This window comes from Herpailurus yagouaroundi, unplaced genomic scaffold (assembly GCF_014898765.1).
Source record: "Herpailurus yagouaroundi ecotype Mexico unplaced genomic scaffold, PumYag 190, whole genome shotgun sequence".
NCBI lineage: Eukaryota > Metazoa > Chordata > Mammalia > Carnivora > Felidae > Herpailurus > Herpailurus yagouaroundi.
The window spans coordinates 31,712,949-31,729,922 of NW_024412421.1; the positions used below are offsets into that span (position 1 = coordinate 31,712,949).

At 51.6% G+C, this 16,974-nt stretch overlaps 1 protein-coding gene and 1 pseudogene across 1 annotated transcript in view; one reads left to right on the plus strand and one right to left on the minus strand.

Moving 5' to 3' along the window:
• Nucleotides 1-16,974, plus strand: part of PLCG2 (phospholipase C gamma 2) — an 88,851-nt gene that overhangs the window by 7,396 nt on the left and 64,481 nt on the right. The window contains exons 4-8 of the mRNA XM_040443417.1: nt 5,607-5,650; nt 8,280-8,352; nt 12,849-12,950; nt 14,207-14,325; nt 15,995-16,080. Of these exons, the coding sequence (XP_040299351.1) occupies nt 5,607-5,650; nt 8,280-8,352; nt 12,849-12,950; nt 14,207-14,325; nt 15,995-16,080 (424 nt within the window). The remainder of the gene's footprint in view (nt 1-5,606; nt 5,651-8,279; nt 8,353-12,848; nt 12,951-14,206; nt 14,326-15,994; nt 16,081-16,974) is intronic.
• On the minus strand, nt 6,365-6,902 carry LOC121009852 (40S ribosomal protein S12-like; annotated as a pseudogene).

Sequence of the window (16,974 nt, forward strand, 5' to 3'; positions counted from 1 at the left end):
AACCTTTCCTAAGTGTGAACTACACGCTGGGTGCTGTGCTAAGTGCTGTACGGCTCTTAATCCTCTTCCCAACTGTGCGAGACCTACCATTATTAGCCCCATTTTACAGATGAAGAAACTGAAGCTCAGGGAAGCTACTTGCTGGAGGTTATACAGCTAGGATTTGAATGCTCCTCTGCCCGACTTCAGTGCCCAGCCACTGACACGACTTTTTTAATTTTTAAAATGTTCTCACGAAAGGGAATGTCAAACACGTATAAGCAGAGGCAATGGTACGCGAACCCTCCGTGGACCATCACAGCTTTAGCGATGATCAGCTCATGGCCATCGGGTTTCATCTTGCCCTTGCCCACTTCCCTCTGCTCAGATGATGTTGAAGCAAACCCAGCGTTGTATTGTTTCTTCCTTAAATGCTTAATACCCAGCTTTGTAACTGCTGCCTTGCTGCCTCCCCACCAGACAAGCCAAGTCCCCCTTGGTCAGTGATGGTGGGGCATCAGGCATCATCAGCGAGGACAGCTGGCTGGTTTCCTTCCTGCTGTTGGTCCAGGACTTGACTTTCACCTCGGTGGGGTGTGGCGTTCAGGTTGCTGTTTATCTGTGTGTTTTTACGCCCTGCCCTTTCAGACGATCCATCCTCTGGACCGTCCAGTAGATTCCTTCGGAAATGTGCTACGGGTCCGCGTGAGCCAGAGAGCAGTATCACGTATGATGCAGTTTCTGGGGCTCAGGCATTGTGGCACGCGTTGGCTGGATTCTCTGCTCTGGGGTCTCACGGGGTTTTAGCCGGGGGCTGTGGTCTCTTCTGAGACTCAAGTGGGAAAAGATCTGCTTCCAAGCCCATGAAGTTGTGGAACCTTTAGTTCCTTACAGGTGTAGGATTGAGGGTTCAGTTCCTTGTCGTCCAGAAGCCACCCACAGCTCCCTGATGGATGGGGCTCGCCTACATGGCTGCTGGCGTCCCCAAAGCTGGCAAGACAGTTGCTCACTCGTATACGGCATCATCATGTAGTCATAGACGTGTAATCGCGTGCGTCCCATGCCTTTTGCAAGTGGCAGGGATAATGCAGGGCTGTGAACACCGGGAGGAGGACATCCTAAGGCCATCTTCAAAGCCTGTCCACCAAGGGTTCCCATAAACCCAAGATTTGAAGTTGCTCTCCAGCGGCTCACAAGTAGTAATCACCGAAACTGTGTCCCGTGCCAGTCAGAGAACAAGTGCCCTCCCACCTGTGCAGGGTACCAGAAACCAAGCACTCACTGCCTCCTCCCGCCCATTACCATCCCCACGGTGTCTGAATGCAGGCATCCTCTCTTGCTTGTTTGCCTGTTCTAGAAAACAGCTGTAATTTTTTTTAAGGTGGCAGTAATCTTCCCTTAATTAGGGGAAGATTCCCTACTAACACTTCCCTGAGTGTTGCTTGTAGCCGAGAGCAGCCTTGAGTGTCCACACCCTCAGTCTTGTCTGTTGTTTGGGGGTGACAGCACCCATCCTCCAGGCTCGGTGAGAGGGTTAAAAGGGCTCAGAGATAGCGGTCACCCCACAGAGTGTCCTGCACACAGCTGGCCCTCAGAACAGCCTTTCATGAGGCAGAATCCCCCACAGGGGAAGGAAGCGCTCGCCTTTGGTGCTCCCTCTCTCTGTCCTGCTTCAGAAAGACCATCTCGGTCAGATTCGGTGGCTTTCCCAGAGCGTCCTCTGACCGCTCACCGTATTGAAGCAGATGACCAGGCAGCACTTGATAGGAAATTCATTTCTGATGTTTCAGTAAATGGTATTATAAGCAAAGTAATGTTTTGTCTATGACTTAAAAGTAAGAAGCACGTACAAAGAAAAAGGTGATTGAAATGCCTGCAAAGCTTCTACGATTATACCTGGGATTATACTTGTGGTAGAAAGATTAATGTTTATTCTTCTGAGTTTTACACGGGTGTGAGTGTATGACAAGTGAGTCACATTCTGTGACGGTATGCTGGCTGAGGCTTCCGGGGACAGGGAATGTGGCACATTATTCGAATTGGCAGCGAGGAGGGAGAAGGACCCACCGTGCACACGTCGGCAGTGACCCTCTGGTTAGCTTTTTCTGTCACTGCCACTTTCCCCTTGGCCTCCTGGAACCAAATGGCTCAAATGAGCACAGAATGTGTAGGCTGAGTTATAGCCTGGAGGGTGCCCCTGCCATATGGGAAGACTCAACTCCTTGACCTCGATTCCTCTGGGCTCTTGCTTCTGTGGTCCCCATCCTTGGCACGGCCCCTTCCCTTGTCTAGCTGTAACTGCCTCTTCTCCTGGGACTCAAAAGTCAGAGGTGACTTTTTTCGTAGCCTTTAAATGTTTCCTAGAGAAAATTAATTGACCCATTATTTTCAGCATTCATTCAACAAATGTTTGAGCCAAGAGGGCCCAGTGGTTAAACAAAACAGACATCTCTCTTGACCTCATTGATCCTTTGCTGGGGTGAGAGGGGTCAGGACATCACCCAGAGTCACACGGGGCCCCCGACATCCTGGCTTAGTAGAATTTGACCACATAACCCTACACGCTAATGGTAACAAAACCTAATTGCTGTCTCTCCACTCTGTGTGCCTTGTAGCATCTAGAATATTCTTCTCTCATTGCTAGGATGTCATTAGTCACTTTGTGTGCATTTGCACGTACTGTGAAGGCCACTGGAGATGAACCAAGGTGGACGGGGGCTGAAATCCTGGCCCCTTGACATTCTGGGTATGTCATCTGAAAACAGCTGCTCATCCTCCTGGAGCCTGTTTTTTGTTGCCAAAGTGGGCTTCGCTTCACTGTCTTCTGGGTGGGATGGGTGCCGGGGGTAACTGAGGTCGTGGCTGCCTTGTGTCAGCTCCTGACAAGCCATTAGTTTGTCAGGGCTGCCGCAGCAGACCCCAGCTAAGTGGCCGAAGAGAACAGACCTCTGTTCTCTCCCAGTAAGGGTGCTGACACCACTCAGCTCCCACTGAAGTCTCGGGGGGAGAATCTCCTTGCCTCTCTCCCCACTTCTGGTGTTACCTGGCCGTCCTGGGCGCTCCTGGCCTGGAGATGCATCGCTCCAGTCTCTGCCTCCGTCATCACGTGGCCGCCTTGCCCTGGTCTGTGCCGGCCTCCAGCTGTCCCTCTTTATAAGGACTCCAGTCATTGGACTAGGGCCCCCCGTAATCCAGCAGGACCTCGCCTTAACTCGATCACATCTGCAAAGACCCTATTTCCAAATAAGGTCCCATTCACAGGTGTGGGGGGCTTAGGGCTGGCACAGATCTCTCAGGGGACGCATGCAACACCTGCTGTACCATCTTCCATCGATAGAATGCCCTCCTTGAGGCATGTCCTCTGACTGCTGCTTCATTTCTCTGCCCCGTAGAGTGACCTCTTGCAGGAGTGCCATCGACCTTGCTGTCCCCTTGCCTCCCTCCCTGCCCCAGCCACGTTCCATGCTTCTCACCCCACGGCAGTTGATGTTTTCCTAAGACCAGTGACCTCCACATCAACAGAGCCCCTGGTCGGTCCTGTGGCCTTCACCTTGCCCGCTCCATGGCGTAGATCACTGGGGACTCTCTCCTGGATATCGTCACTTGGCTTTGAGACCCTGTGCTGTCTTCATTATCCTCCTACCTCACTGTCTCTGCACTCACACGTTCTTGGCTGGGTCTTGGATTTCTTCGTGTCCAAAGGTTGGTGCGTCCCAGGCAGGGCCAGTGTCTCACCGGACTTGCCCGTCTCACTGCCAGCTTGCTTTGCATCTCCTGCTGGAATGTTCGGGAGAGGCCTGGTGACACTCCTCCCCTCCCCCAGTCTTCACTGCAGCGAATGCGTGACTGGCCACGCTGCTGGATGCACCCGCCCAGGAATCTTTGCGCCTTCTGTCTTCGGTTCCCCGTCACCCCTACCCCCAGGCCTACGCTGTTGCCTTGCGTCTGTGAATTCTGTTTCTGCTACCCAAGAGGTGAGCCTCAGGCTGGTAGTATTTGCCTTTTTGCCTCCGGTCTACCCCCTGTCCCACTCTGTGCCCTGTGGGGGGCTCATTCCCACAAACTCATTCCCAGGTGCTCTGCCACCAGGTTCAGCAAATGGGCGGATAGGGATGGGGGTACAGGCGTGCAAGAGGGGAAGCTGGGGTGTTTCTCCCCGTGTTTTCTGGCTCTGGAGGCCTCTCTGCAGTCGGGGCACCCCCTCCTTTGGCCCCGCTGCCCGCCTGGCTGAAATGGGGTGGAGCTTTTTGTGTGTTTCCTTGAAAAGAAGTAAAGGAAAAGACTGGCTTTAAGGATCTCATAGCATAGATAATTGAGGATAAGTCTAGACCCGGCTTTCTCCAGGTGGCAGGAAACCAGTCTCGGGGTTTGGGTTTAGAAGGGATCTGGCCTGAAGCGCCGTGTCGATCTAGTGATCTAAGTGCCAAACATCCAAATAACAGCACGCACTGCCCCAAATCCCTTCTTTTTCTTTTTTTAAATTTAAGAAATAGCTATGCTGTCAGTTACACGTAAATAGAAGGGAGACTTGTGAGCTCTTCTGAAAGCGGCTCTTAACCTTTTTGGGTGACCCGTTTCTTTGAGATGCTGATTAAAGCTGTAGGTCATCTTTCCAGAAATAAAAACACATACGTGCACAGACTAACGCAGACCTCCTGATGCCTCCCAGGGGCCTGTCCATACCTTCTCTAGAACATTGATTTTCCTTGTATCATCCTGGACTCCAGGCAGTTTGGCTAAAGGACTGGGGAGTCTAGACTGGGAGTTGTAGTTCTGTCATTAGCGTTTGTAACATGCCAGTGGCTACGTGTCCGTTTGTGCCCTGAATTTCTCAAATGCTTTTCCGGTCATAGCCTGATTAAAAATTATCAAGGTAATGCTACCTAACCGGAAGCAGACACGTTATGGGGGGTGTGTGTGTGGCCATGAAGGGCAGGACCGAAGCTGCCCAATATTTCTTTCCTTCTCTCGAATCTGAAGATGAAAAATTAGCTCGCTGCAATATTACCGATGGGAAATGCAGCAGTGAGGGTGTAGAAAAGGTTATGCATTCTCTGGTGGGGGCGCTGGTCGGGACAGTTGTTGGGAGAAGAGTTTGGTGAATCTGTCAAAGTTAACAGGCACACACCGGACCCACGTGCTTCCCTGTCTTCCCAATGGAAATATTTTGTGCGGCCGGGCAAGAATACACAGATACGCGGACACCCTTTGTAACGCTGGGTGTAATATCAGAACATCAGTGATGTACGTATTATGGAATACAGTGTGGGTTTTCATAGTAATGACGCAGGATGATTGAGGAGCAGAATAATAAACAAAGCCTAAAACACAGCTAAAAGCTTGGAGACATGGATGTAATATGATAGGATGAGGTGGAATTAAAATGAATGTCCACTAAACAGATTCTAGAAGGCAACCTACCAAATTACTAAGATTGATTGCTTCTCAGGAATTAGACTAAGAAGGGGGCGAAGAAGACTTCTACCTAAGTTTCTGCCATATTCAAATATTACAAGTCATGTCATTTATAATTGTTTAATTAAAAAACCCTGTCCATTTGCATGAAGTGGCTTGACTTGTCTCACGTTCTTATTTTTTGTGTGTTTTCCTTCTGTTTTCTCTTTCAGATTCTTGATGAATTCAAAAAAGATTCTTCCGTGTTCATCTTGGGGTGAGGCACCTCTTCTGGGTTATTGTTGTTCAGGGCGGCTGTGTTGGGCTTGGGTGCCCGTGTGGGTCCTCCCAGCTGGCTCCAAGGCGGGGGGCCACCTCTGTGGGCACGCGCTGATCTCCACAGGGGCAAAGTCTGTCACTGGGAAATTGGCTGTCCTGAGCCCGTGGCATGGATAAACGTGAACAACAGCAGGGTTTGTGGAGTGGTGGGAGGGTGGGCCAGCAGGTTCTGCAGAGAAGCCTGTATGCTTTAGGACCTGCTCTCCCAGAAATCAGTTTTGGAAATGCCTGGTTGAGCAGATTTAAGTGAATTAAAACGAGTTGAAGCATATAAAGTGCTTCCTGTGGTGTGTGGGATGGCCAAGGGCTCATAAATAGTGACAATGGTATTATTAAAATGTAAGTGCTGCAGGACTTGTCAGGACCTTTACCACTCTTCCTCATTCCCCAAGTGGGGATTTATGAAATGTTCTGTGATTACAAAATGTTGGCCACGGAGTTAACAGCACCTAAAATGATTTGTGGCGCGCTGATCTAGGCCTGCTTTTCAGAACCAGCCCTCACTGATGAGGACAGTGGCAACCGACCCCTGTTCCTTTCTAAACCAGAAACCTCAAGACTGCACAGTATATATGAAACATCTGGTTTTTATTTTTTTTATTTTTTTTATTTTTTTATTTTTGTTTTTTGTTTTGTTTTGTTTGTTTTTTTGGGGGGAACAAGAGTCAAGTTCATTTGTTCATTTCTTGCATTTGAAGCATTCCCCGATGACATCCTTGGCCTGAGGCTCTTTGCCGTAGTCCTTAACCACCACACAACTGCAACCGACCGCTTTGCGGGGTTTTCCCTCCCTGTCAGCTTTACAGAGGCCGACCCGTTCCCTTCGTTTCTTGTTGTCATCAACCTTAATTAGGTTGATCTGGTGCTCAGCACAAAGGGCCTCCACCAACTTGACATACGTAGGCTCATCACAGTTGGATGCCAGCACACAAAGATGGGCTTGGCGCTTGTCTAGGGCTTTGGCAGCTTCGCGAATTCCACGTGCTAGGCCATCGGGGATGAGGGCGGTCTTCAGCACCTCTTGTCAAGCAGTATTAACGTCCGTTACACCCCCAGCAGCAATGCCTTCCTCGGCCATGGCGGCGGGTTACGGATGGAGTCGAATCTTGACCGCACCCGAGCCTCCGCCTCCGCGAGACTCAGCGGCGGCAGGGAAAGGGCAACGTCTGGGTTTTTGTTTGTTTTCTTTTTTCTTTTTTATTATATGAAATTTATTGTCAAATTAGTTTCCGTACAACACCCAGTGGCCATCCCAAAAGATGCCCTCTTCAGTGCCCATCACCTCCCCTCCCCTCCCTCCCACCCCCCATCAACCTGGTTTTTAAAAAAATGTTTATTTGGAGGGAGCGCATGTGCATGAGTGGGGGAGGGGCAGAGAGAGAGAGAGAGGGAGGGAGGGAGGGAGGGAGAGAATCCCCAGCACATTCCACACTCAGCACAGAGCCCAACTCGTGGCTCAGTCTCAGGACCGTGAGGTCATGACCTGAGCCGAAATCAAAACAGATGTTTAACTGACTGAGCCACCCAGGCACCCCGAAACAAATCTGATGTTCCTGTAGTATTTTAAGGAAAAAATGAGGGTTAGACCATGAGGGTCGTTAGCAAAGAAGATTGGAAGTACATTCGCAATTAGAGAATGACAATAGACTTTTGGATTCTAAGTGAGTTCAGTAAAGGCAACAGCTTAAAGTGTGTTTTATCGCCTGTGCTTTAAAAGACACCCCTGCTTCCCCCCGCCCCCCACCACATAGACACCTTGCAGATTCTAGGGGTAAAGTGTAGATTTCCCCTTAAAGCTCTCTTCTACAGAATGCGCTTTCCACAGAAGCCAGGGTTGCTCTGCCAGTCCAGTGAGGTCCCACTTTTTCAGTGGCCCCGAACATCCTCTCCATGAGGCCATCTGTCAGCAGGCTGCCGGCTGAGGTGGGGTCTCCCTGTATGCAGGGCGAAAGGTTCTCTCCTCTCAAACGGAAAATTCTCCCAACAGTAGGCCTTCATCTGCTCCAAAGCCTGTGTCTTGTGTCTTCAGGATGATTCCCCCCACCCTCCCAGAACCTGGGGGGCTTCAGCTGACCCCCACTGCTGCTTCGGAGCCCTGAGTGGCTCAGCAAACTGGATTGTGGCTTCCGAGGAGACCCTTTGATGGGGCCCTGTTCGCTTCTCCAGCATAAGCTCCCCCCCTAAATGCTGTCCACATCCAGCCCGACCCAAGCATTTGCTGTGCGGTTCAGGTCTGCCCCCCTCCCCCACTGATGCATGCGCCCACCCCCGCCACCAGGCACCCTGCGAGCCCCTTCCGTAGGACTTGGGATATATGGTTCCCTTTGTCTGAGACCCTTTGCACGTCCTGGCGAGCCCCTCCTCCTTCCCTGGGACTCCGTTAGCTGTTGGGTCCTCCAGGTCTGGATTTGGGCCTCTCCCTGTGCGCTGGCCCCTCGTTTCCCCGTTGGCCAGCCTGCCACCCAGCTCCCTGGAGGGACTCGCAGGGTGCCTGGTGGCAGGCTGCCCGGTGCACAGCCTCTGTCGATCGTGTCCTCTCTAAACACCCTCCCTTTCCCCGAGGGCAGCAACACCGACCGGCCGGATGCCTCCGCTGTTTACCTGCACGACTTCCAGCGGTTTCTCCTACACGAACAGCAGGTGAGGGCAGGCCAGGGCTGGGGGAGCTGGAGGAGCTGCCTGGGCCGGGTTCTCATCTTCTCACCACCTGCCACCCGGCCGGTGGTTGTCGTGACACACTGGTGCTCCCGTCCGATACCGCTCTGGTGTCTTAGACTCTGCAAGGAGAACCGCCTCATGTTGGCCCCTTTCCAAGGCACAAATCCAGAAGGGGGGAGTGAGAGTAGTCCGAGGCAGGTGGGTGCCCCGTCTGTTCCCACCTAGTGGGCTTCCGCTCCCTCTCCTGGCTCATCACACGTGGCCTTTTCCTGGAAGCCTTCCCTGAGCGATGGGAAGACGTGACCGGGCAGATGAGCCTGCCGGGTCCTCTGGGGGATAAAACAGCACAGCCATCCTTAAACAAATGACACATGGGGAAGTGCTGGTGGCAGAGTGAAGGGCTTTTGTGTCGGGCAGTAGTTTTCCATGAGTCATTGCACCAAACGGGGGGTTGCGGGCATGGCTGGAGACGTTTTTGGTTGCCACAAGTGGGACGGCTCCTGGTACCTCGTGGGTGGAAGCCAGAGATACTGCCTGACATCCTGAAACGCACAGGTCACCCAACCCCAAATGTCAGTAGTGCTGTGGTTGGAAAAACAGTTCGACGGAGAGAAACGTGAGATCCTCTTACTAGCTGTGTGACCTTGGGCAGGTGGTTTGACCTTTCTGTTCCCCAGTTTCCTCTCTAAGTGGGGATGGGAGCCCTACTTTCCAGAATCGTGGGGTCAGAGAAGATTGCAGTGATCTTTGTATGTACGTATACATGCATTTTTGTGTAGATACTTAAAATTTTTTACATCTGTCCCTGGAGTTGTCTTTGCTTCCTCCTTAATTTTTTGGTTTTGGTACTTTAATCGACTTTATTTTTTAGAGCCGTTTCAGGTCCGTAGCATTCCAGTTCCTTGGCTTCTCAAGAAACTTTTTACTCCAAAACATCTCAGACATGTGCAAGAGTAGACAGATAGGCATCACGAGCCACCGCGTATCCATCACTCAGATTAAGAAGTTACGAACGTTTCCCCAATTTTATTTCTCCTGCCCTCCACCTCCACACCCACATGCCTCCCCTCCCCTCCCCTTCTTCTTCATTTCTGTAGTGGAATAATCTAAAGCAAACCCCAGGCTATGTATTATTTCCTTTGTAAATGCTTCAGTGCATCTCTCTTACAGATACGGACTTTTTTTTTTTTTCCACAAAACATGACCACAGCAATCCTGTTCCACAATCCACACTAAACTCGTTAATGTCACCCAGCGTATCTCCCATGTTCAGATTTCACTGAATGTAGAGCCATGAACAGAGGCACACAACTGGGGGCAACGCCAGCCACACGGAAGCCCAGGCAAAGGGGGCAGCTGTGGTGGTGCCTGATAAAGGGTGACTCCCTTCCCCCGTGCAGGTTCAAGGAGAACACCTGAGCCTGCCGCTCTGCGGTGGGGTGCAGCGAAGGGGCACGTGCATTCTCTGGGCACCTTACATGCTGGGTCTGTGCTGCCAGCGTCGTAAAGCAGAGAGAGGCACGTGGTTTTCTTTTTCGCCATCCTCTTTTTTGCCCTAACTACTCAGTTTGGTGGGAAGCCGTTGAGGCCAGATCCCTGGGGACGAGTAGCCTGATCCCCTAGAATTCACCAGCTTGTGCTGCTTAATTTTACGACACCCACACCGGCCCCTCGGAGATCAGGGCTGTGGGTCAGGAGCATAGCACAGGAGATCTCTCTCCCCAAGTGGGGAGTTAGAACCCAGGGGGCCCCTGATGTCAAGAATGGGGACACTGAGCCGTCAGTCTTGCAGACCCTTAAGTCCCGTGTGCTTGGCTCTGTGCGATGCTGGCAGGAAGCAGGGCTGCTCAAAAGGGACATTTGTTTAGGGTGCTGGGTGCTCACCCACGGAATACTCACGGAGGCCCCGTTGGGTGTGCAGATCCGTGCAAGGTTTTTAGGGAGCACTTCGGCAATATGCGATTAAAATGAAAACTTTGAAGAAAAGGTTTATGTACCTCAGTTAAATAACTGCCCTCCTAGGAACTCACCCTACAGAAGCAATGGCAGGGTTCTTAATAGGAGTGAAGGCCTGGAACTGACCTAAATTCCCACCGGAGGACTGGTTACATGTGCCACAGGCCAGCCCTGGCCGGCGGGGGATGGGTGCCACTGTCGAACAGGTTGGGGGCAGGGGGAGGGGGTCAAAAGGAAGACTCCAGAAGTGATGTGCCTGGGTTGGTCTCGGGCTCACTGTTGGGGGGCAAGTTATTTAATGACTCAAAGCCTCAGCTTCTGCAGTCACATAACATGGAGAGTAACGTATGTACCTTCTGGGGCTGCATGAGTTTAAAACGAGCCGCTCTGTGAAAAAGGTTTAACGCAGAGCCTGGCCATACAGTCCGTGCCCAGTGCTGAGACTCTCATCCCCATTCCCTCTGTTATGCTTCTCGTTTTCATGATCGTAGCTGCCTGGCACCCCACCCCACCCCACCCCACATAGATACATTTTTATTTATTTTTAACTCACGGAATGTTGGGATTTTATCCTCCTTTATGCTGAAGATGTTATTCACAGCCAGGCTAGTTCCACGTTAAGCTGGCTCAGCCCCTGTGCCTTTTAGTAAATGCAAAAGCTTTGTAGGAGAAGGAACGAGGAAGCCCCTGGCCTTTGGTGGGGGGACACCTAGGTCTGGCAAGGCGTTTGCATTAAGTATCCCTATGATTTGAGTTTTATGTTCCATTATTCAAAGATCGTAGCGCCTCGTGTGTGGACGAGCCGGCCGCTCCCAGCCTCCCAGCTACTTTGTGTCCCTATCCAAGTAGATTTGCAAACATCCACAGTAAGGTTCATTGTTGGTCAGCCACCCACGTGCCAACAGGGCCATCTCTTTACCACCTTATTTGCACCTGCCCTTGCCTTTTGCTTCTTTCAGACTTCCCGGTCTGACCCTTCCCGTCCAACTACACACACATCTGGTGGCGCATTTGCTTTTATTATCCTTAAAGGTAGAGGTTTTAGCATATTCAGAAGCCATAAAGCATTAGTCACAGTTGAAACTATGTCATGTTTCGTCTTTTTGTGCATCTTTTTTGCCTATGAGTATATGGGTTTCTAGGGATTAGAGAGGAAAACAGTACAGTTACTTAATACCACGTGTTCTTTTTCTAATGGGCTTCTGAATTTCTTTTTTTAAATGTTTTTATTTATTTTTGAAGGAGAGAGAGAGCATGAGCAGGGGAGGAGCAGAGAGAGAGGGAGACATAGAATTTGAAGCAGGCTCCAGGCTCTAAGTGGTCAGCCCAGAGCCCGATGTGGGGCTCGAACTCACGAACTGTGAGATCACGACCCAAGCCGAAGTCGGACGCTTAACTGACTGAGCTACCCAGGCGCCCCGTGGGCTTCCGAATTTCTAAGTGGTAGAAGCTGTTTTCGAACAGCTGAAGGTATATTTCAGACATCATCAACATCTGAGAAGTGTTACTTGGCGGACGCTTTGAAAAGAGGACATATTCTAGGTCAGTTGATTTGGAACCTCCACTCTGCGGCTTACCAGCTATGTGAACTTGGGGTTGTCACGTGACATCCTGAGCCTCTGTTTCCTCGGCTTTTAAATGACAGTGGCAACGAATGAGGTGCAGAGTTGCATGGACGGAGGTGACCCCAGGAGGAAGACAATTGTTTGCACAAGCTGCCAGGATCGGAGCACCTTCTAATGTTTGTTTATTGTTGAGAGAGACAGAGACAGAGACAGAGCGTGAGCAGCGGAGGGGCAGAGAGAGAGGGAGACACAGAATCCAAAGCAAACTCCGGGCTCTGAGGTGTCAGCACAGAGCCCGTAGTGGGGCTCGAACTCCCGAACCATGAGATCATGACCTGAGCTGAAGTTGCATGCTTAACCGACTGAGCCACCCTCGTGCCCCAGATCAGAGCACTTTCCACGTACCAGATGCTTTGTTAAGCACATAGCCTTATTTCCTGCAGTCTCTGACAGAAAGTCTGTGCATAGGTGTTATTCTCATGTAATTAATGAGACAGAAGGGGCATGTCACTTGCCAGGGTCAGCCAAGTGACCGACCCTGGCAGTCTGACATAACTATGCTCCCAGCCTCTTCAGGCTAACAAATGTAAAGGGCTAGCACAGGGCAGGAGTCGGCAAAGTATGGCCCATGGGCCAAATCTGGCCCACCACTTGTTTTTTCTAAATAAAGTTTTATTGGAACGCAGCCATGGCCATTTATGTATGTATTGTCTATGGCTCCTTTTTCAGTACAGTAGCAGACTTGAGTGGTTGTGACCCAAAGCCTAAAATTTACCCTCTGGTCCTTTACAAAGAATGCTGGCCAGGCACAGGGTAACGTGTGATATGCAGGCGTTGATCGCATACGCGTTCAGAACAGGTTGGTGTTTTGGTCTCTGATGGAAACTGGGTCCTGAGAGATGAAGAGTTTTGCCATTCCCCTTTCTGACGACTTCTGGCTCTCGTTCTCATTCCAAGGAGGTTTGGGCTCAGGATCTGAACAGAGTCCGCGAGCGGATGACAAAGTTTATCGATGACACCCTGAGGGAGACCGCCGAGCCTTTCTTGTTTGTCGATGAGGTGAGTGGGCTTCCCGTCGATGTGGCTGGGCCTCTTCGATTGATGTCTGTCACGTCCGATGTTCCTTTCTTCCGGCTCTCTTCCCTTGAAGGGCTTGGCTGTGAGAGCTGCTTTTCTTCTGGGTTCTGAATTCTAGCCTTCTGTTGTGCTCATCCTAGTCCATTTGGGTGTGGAGACTGGGTGGGTTCTTTGCTTCTTCCGCTAGAGGGCATCTGCCGCCGGCCTGTGGCTAACAACCTAAGCACGGCCAGGAGATTCGAAGGTCGATGGGGCTTCTGCACCTGCCCCCTGCCCCGTGTGAAGCAGCAGGGGATGGACGGAGAGGAGGGTGGGACGGGGAGGGCGGGGCGCTCCTGCCTCGTGTAAGCTTGTGCCCAGGCAGCACAGTGTAGCACCCGTGTCCCTCAATCTGATTTTGTTTGTAATTATTTTTAACGTTTATTTATTTTTTGAGACAGAGAGAGACACAGCATGAACGGGGGAGGGGCAGAGAGAGAGGGAGACACAGAATCGGAAGCAGGCTCCAGGCTCCGAGCTGTCAGCACAGAGCCTGATGTGGGTCTCGAACTCACGGATTGTGAGATCATGACCTGAGCCGAAGTCGGACGCTCAACTGACTAACCCCCAATCTGGTTTTTTTTTAAGGGGTGAGGAAACTTCCTGCCTGCTAGATGTTAGGATACTGGTGATGATTTTTGGCTCTGGTTGGGTGCTGGGTTCACAAAAGTTCATGGTATTATTATGCCTTAAAACTTCTGTGTGGGAAGCCTATACTCTTTTCGTAGCAACTATTTTAGGATAGACATTAAAAAGGAAAACACCACACAGGTCAGCGAAAACATGTCTCCATATATCCTGCCGAAGTCTGAGCGTCCTGCGTTACAAACTTGGGTAGGGGCGTCTGGGTGACTCAGTTAAGTGCCCTGACTCTTGATTTTGGCTCAGGTCATGAACTCGTTCGTGAGTTTGAGCCCCACGTCAGGCTCTGCACTGACAGCACAAAGCCTGCTTGGGCTTCTCTCTCTCCCTCTCTGCCCCTCCTCTGCTCTCTGTCTTTTCCTCTCTCCCTCTCAAAGTTAATAAAGAAACAAAAAAAAAAACAAAACAAAACTTGGGTACCTGAGGCCTGGAGACCATCTTCTCTGAGTTGATGTATCAGAGCCACCATTTCTCTGTTGTTGGCATAGACGGGAAAGATCCAGGCACTGTCGGTCCCCCTCATTGGGGTGATGATCTTGTCTCTGTGACTCTCCTAGTTCCTCACGTACCTGTTTTCGCGGGAGAACAGCATCTGGGACGAGAAGTACGACGTCGTGGACATACAGGACATGAACAACCCCTTGTCCCATTACTGGATCTCCTCCTCACATAACACGTGAGTTTCTTGGTGAGCCTGTGGTGGGCCCGCAGCCAAAGGCAGCATGGTGGGGTGCCGGTGCCCTGCTCTTGGAAGTGCGTGGGAGCGGGCAGGGTGCAGGGCCACATTGCTCAGACTGGAATATACACAAGCTTCTGGAAGGGACGTGGAAACACCCCCCCCCCCCCCCGCCTTTCCCAGTTGATATTTGCAATAATCGTGTTTTCTCTGTGGCCCTAAGAAGCAGGTTGGCAAAGCTGGTTTTCACGGTTTGGACATCTCCTAGTAGCCACAGCAGAGCGACTGAATTAGTTATTGAACTGGTCCTGACTGGGTCTATACCCTGTGCTGGGCACTGGGGATACAGCAGTGAAGAGAGAAGGAGCCCCCTCCTCATGTCCTTGGAGGGGGAAAAGGCCTCCTTTGATTTAAGGATGAACAGGAGTTGGTGAGAGACGAAGAGGTGGTGAGGCAAGGAGGAGCAGCATGTTCAAAGGTCCAGGGGCATGAGGAACGGAGTGGGGTTTGTTAAGACGAGACTCTAGAATCCAGGAGGGTGAATGATAAGAGAGCAGGACAGCAGTTGTGTTTGCGTGGAATCTGCCAGAGAGCAACACGTTCCAATGTTTGCAAGATTATCCTGATTGCAAAAGAGAGGGTAGACTGGAAGAAAGAAATGGATGTTGCACCAAAGTTCCAGTATTTAATCTGCCTTGTAAGGTGAGAAGGTGAAAGTCTTGGGGCCTGGGCATCATGAGAGCTACAGGTTGGTACCTTTCCAAGGGTCGTGGCAGACAGGAGTCAGAGAGAAGGCATTTTGGGAAGGTAAAGTCTTTTTCAGGGGCAAAATGATTGCATGGTTCTCTCTTTCCCACCATGTCCATTGGCTTAGAGTGGTGAATTCTACCAAATCCAGAGGATAGTTAAGGAACGTGAACTCTTAAAAGGGTGGGGGGTGGATGTGGTGAGGAGGAGAGTGCATAAAACTCTGCTTCTTTCTATTAAAATTTTTTAAAATGTTTATTTGTTTTTGAGAGAGAGAGAGAAAAAGAATGGGTGGGGGAGGGGCAGAGACGGAGAGGGAGACACAGAATCCAAAGCAGGCTCCAGGTTCTGAGCTGTCAGCACAGAGCCCAACATGGGGCATGAACCCACAAACCACGAGATCATACCCTGAGCTGGAGTTGGACACTTAACCAACTGAGCCACCCAGGCACCCCAAAATAGGCATTTTTTATGTCAGTTTTGGTGGACATAATTCAAAGTCTATTGAGTTCTAGCAGTGGTTGTTGAAGATCTGTGCTTGGCCTGGAGCCCTGAAACGAAAACAGTGGCCCAGCATTGGACTGAGGGCCTAGCGGACACCATAGCGGGGGCGGGTATGAATCGATGGCCATATGTGCGTTTCATTCCTGATACACTTTGACCGAGTGCTTCTCCAAAGAACACACAGCCTCGCCCCTTCCCTTGGATTGCCAAGGTGGCTGCCGTCCACATCCTGCGATTGTTGCCTGAGTCTAAGGCTCGTGACCGGTGGGGCCACACAATTGCATGTGTCCGGCCCGGATCCCGACCGCCGATCTTTCTAGACAGAGTTGGGGATGTTGGGCACCTGGGCTGAGAAGTTTCCCAGGACTGCCCGAGGTGCGGGCCTGCCCCCACCCGGCTGCCGCCTCCCGTCCCTCAGGTACCTCACCGGCGACCAGCTGCGGAGTGAGTCGTCCACAGAGGCATACGTCCGCTGCCTGCGCATGGGCTGTCGCTGCATCGAGCGTGAGTGCCCTTTTCCTGGTGCAGGTGACGCTGCTGCTGAACTGCATGCAGCCTGCCGCGGGGCTGCTCGTCGCCTTTCTTGGCCGAAAAGCCTGAGTCGTGGGGACGAGTGGGGCAGGCCAAGGGAGAGCCCAGGTGCTCATAGCATCTGGGTGCGGGATGTGGCCTCCAACAGCCAGGGAGGGACCTTTCCCCAGAGGGTTTCCCCCCAGGGCAAGGGGTGGTGTTGAGCCTGGCTGGGTTGGAGTCATCAGATGCATTTGGGCATCTGATGCAGCGGCAGGGCTGGGGGAGGCCAGGACCTAAGCTTTGTTAATGCTCCTCTCCTCCTCCAGCTTCCGTCTGGGCTGTTTTAAATTATTTTTTATTTATTTTAATTCATTTTTATAACAATTATTTTTGAGAGAAAGGGAGAGAGAGAGCGAGCATGAGTGGGGGAAGGGCAGAGAGAGAGGGAGACACCGAATCGGAAGCAGGCTCCAGGCTCTGAGCTGTCAGCACGGAGCCCGACGCGGGGCTTGAACCCACGAACCATGAGATCATGACCCGAGCCCAAGTTGAACGCTCAACTGACTGAGCCACCCAGGTGCCCCGCCCCCTCTTCTGAGCTGCTTTTGGAGGAAGGCTAGAGCCCTCTGTGTTTGGCAGCTGGCCCAGCCATGGGTACCACCGTGGATGTCCTTTTCATAGCTGCTCACAGACACCCCGACATAGATGATCCAGGCCCTTAGAGACGTCCAGCCGCTTCTCCTTTCTCAGCCCTCACCCCGCCGGCCTGACTGTACCACCACTGGGCCGCAGGTGCATTGGGCTGAGAAAGGGCACAGAGAACTGACTTAGGCTCCGATTTTATCACAGACGCTCACCGTGGCATCAGACTTTAATGGCAGTTGT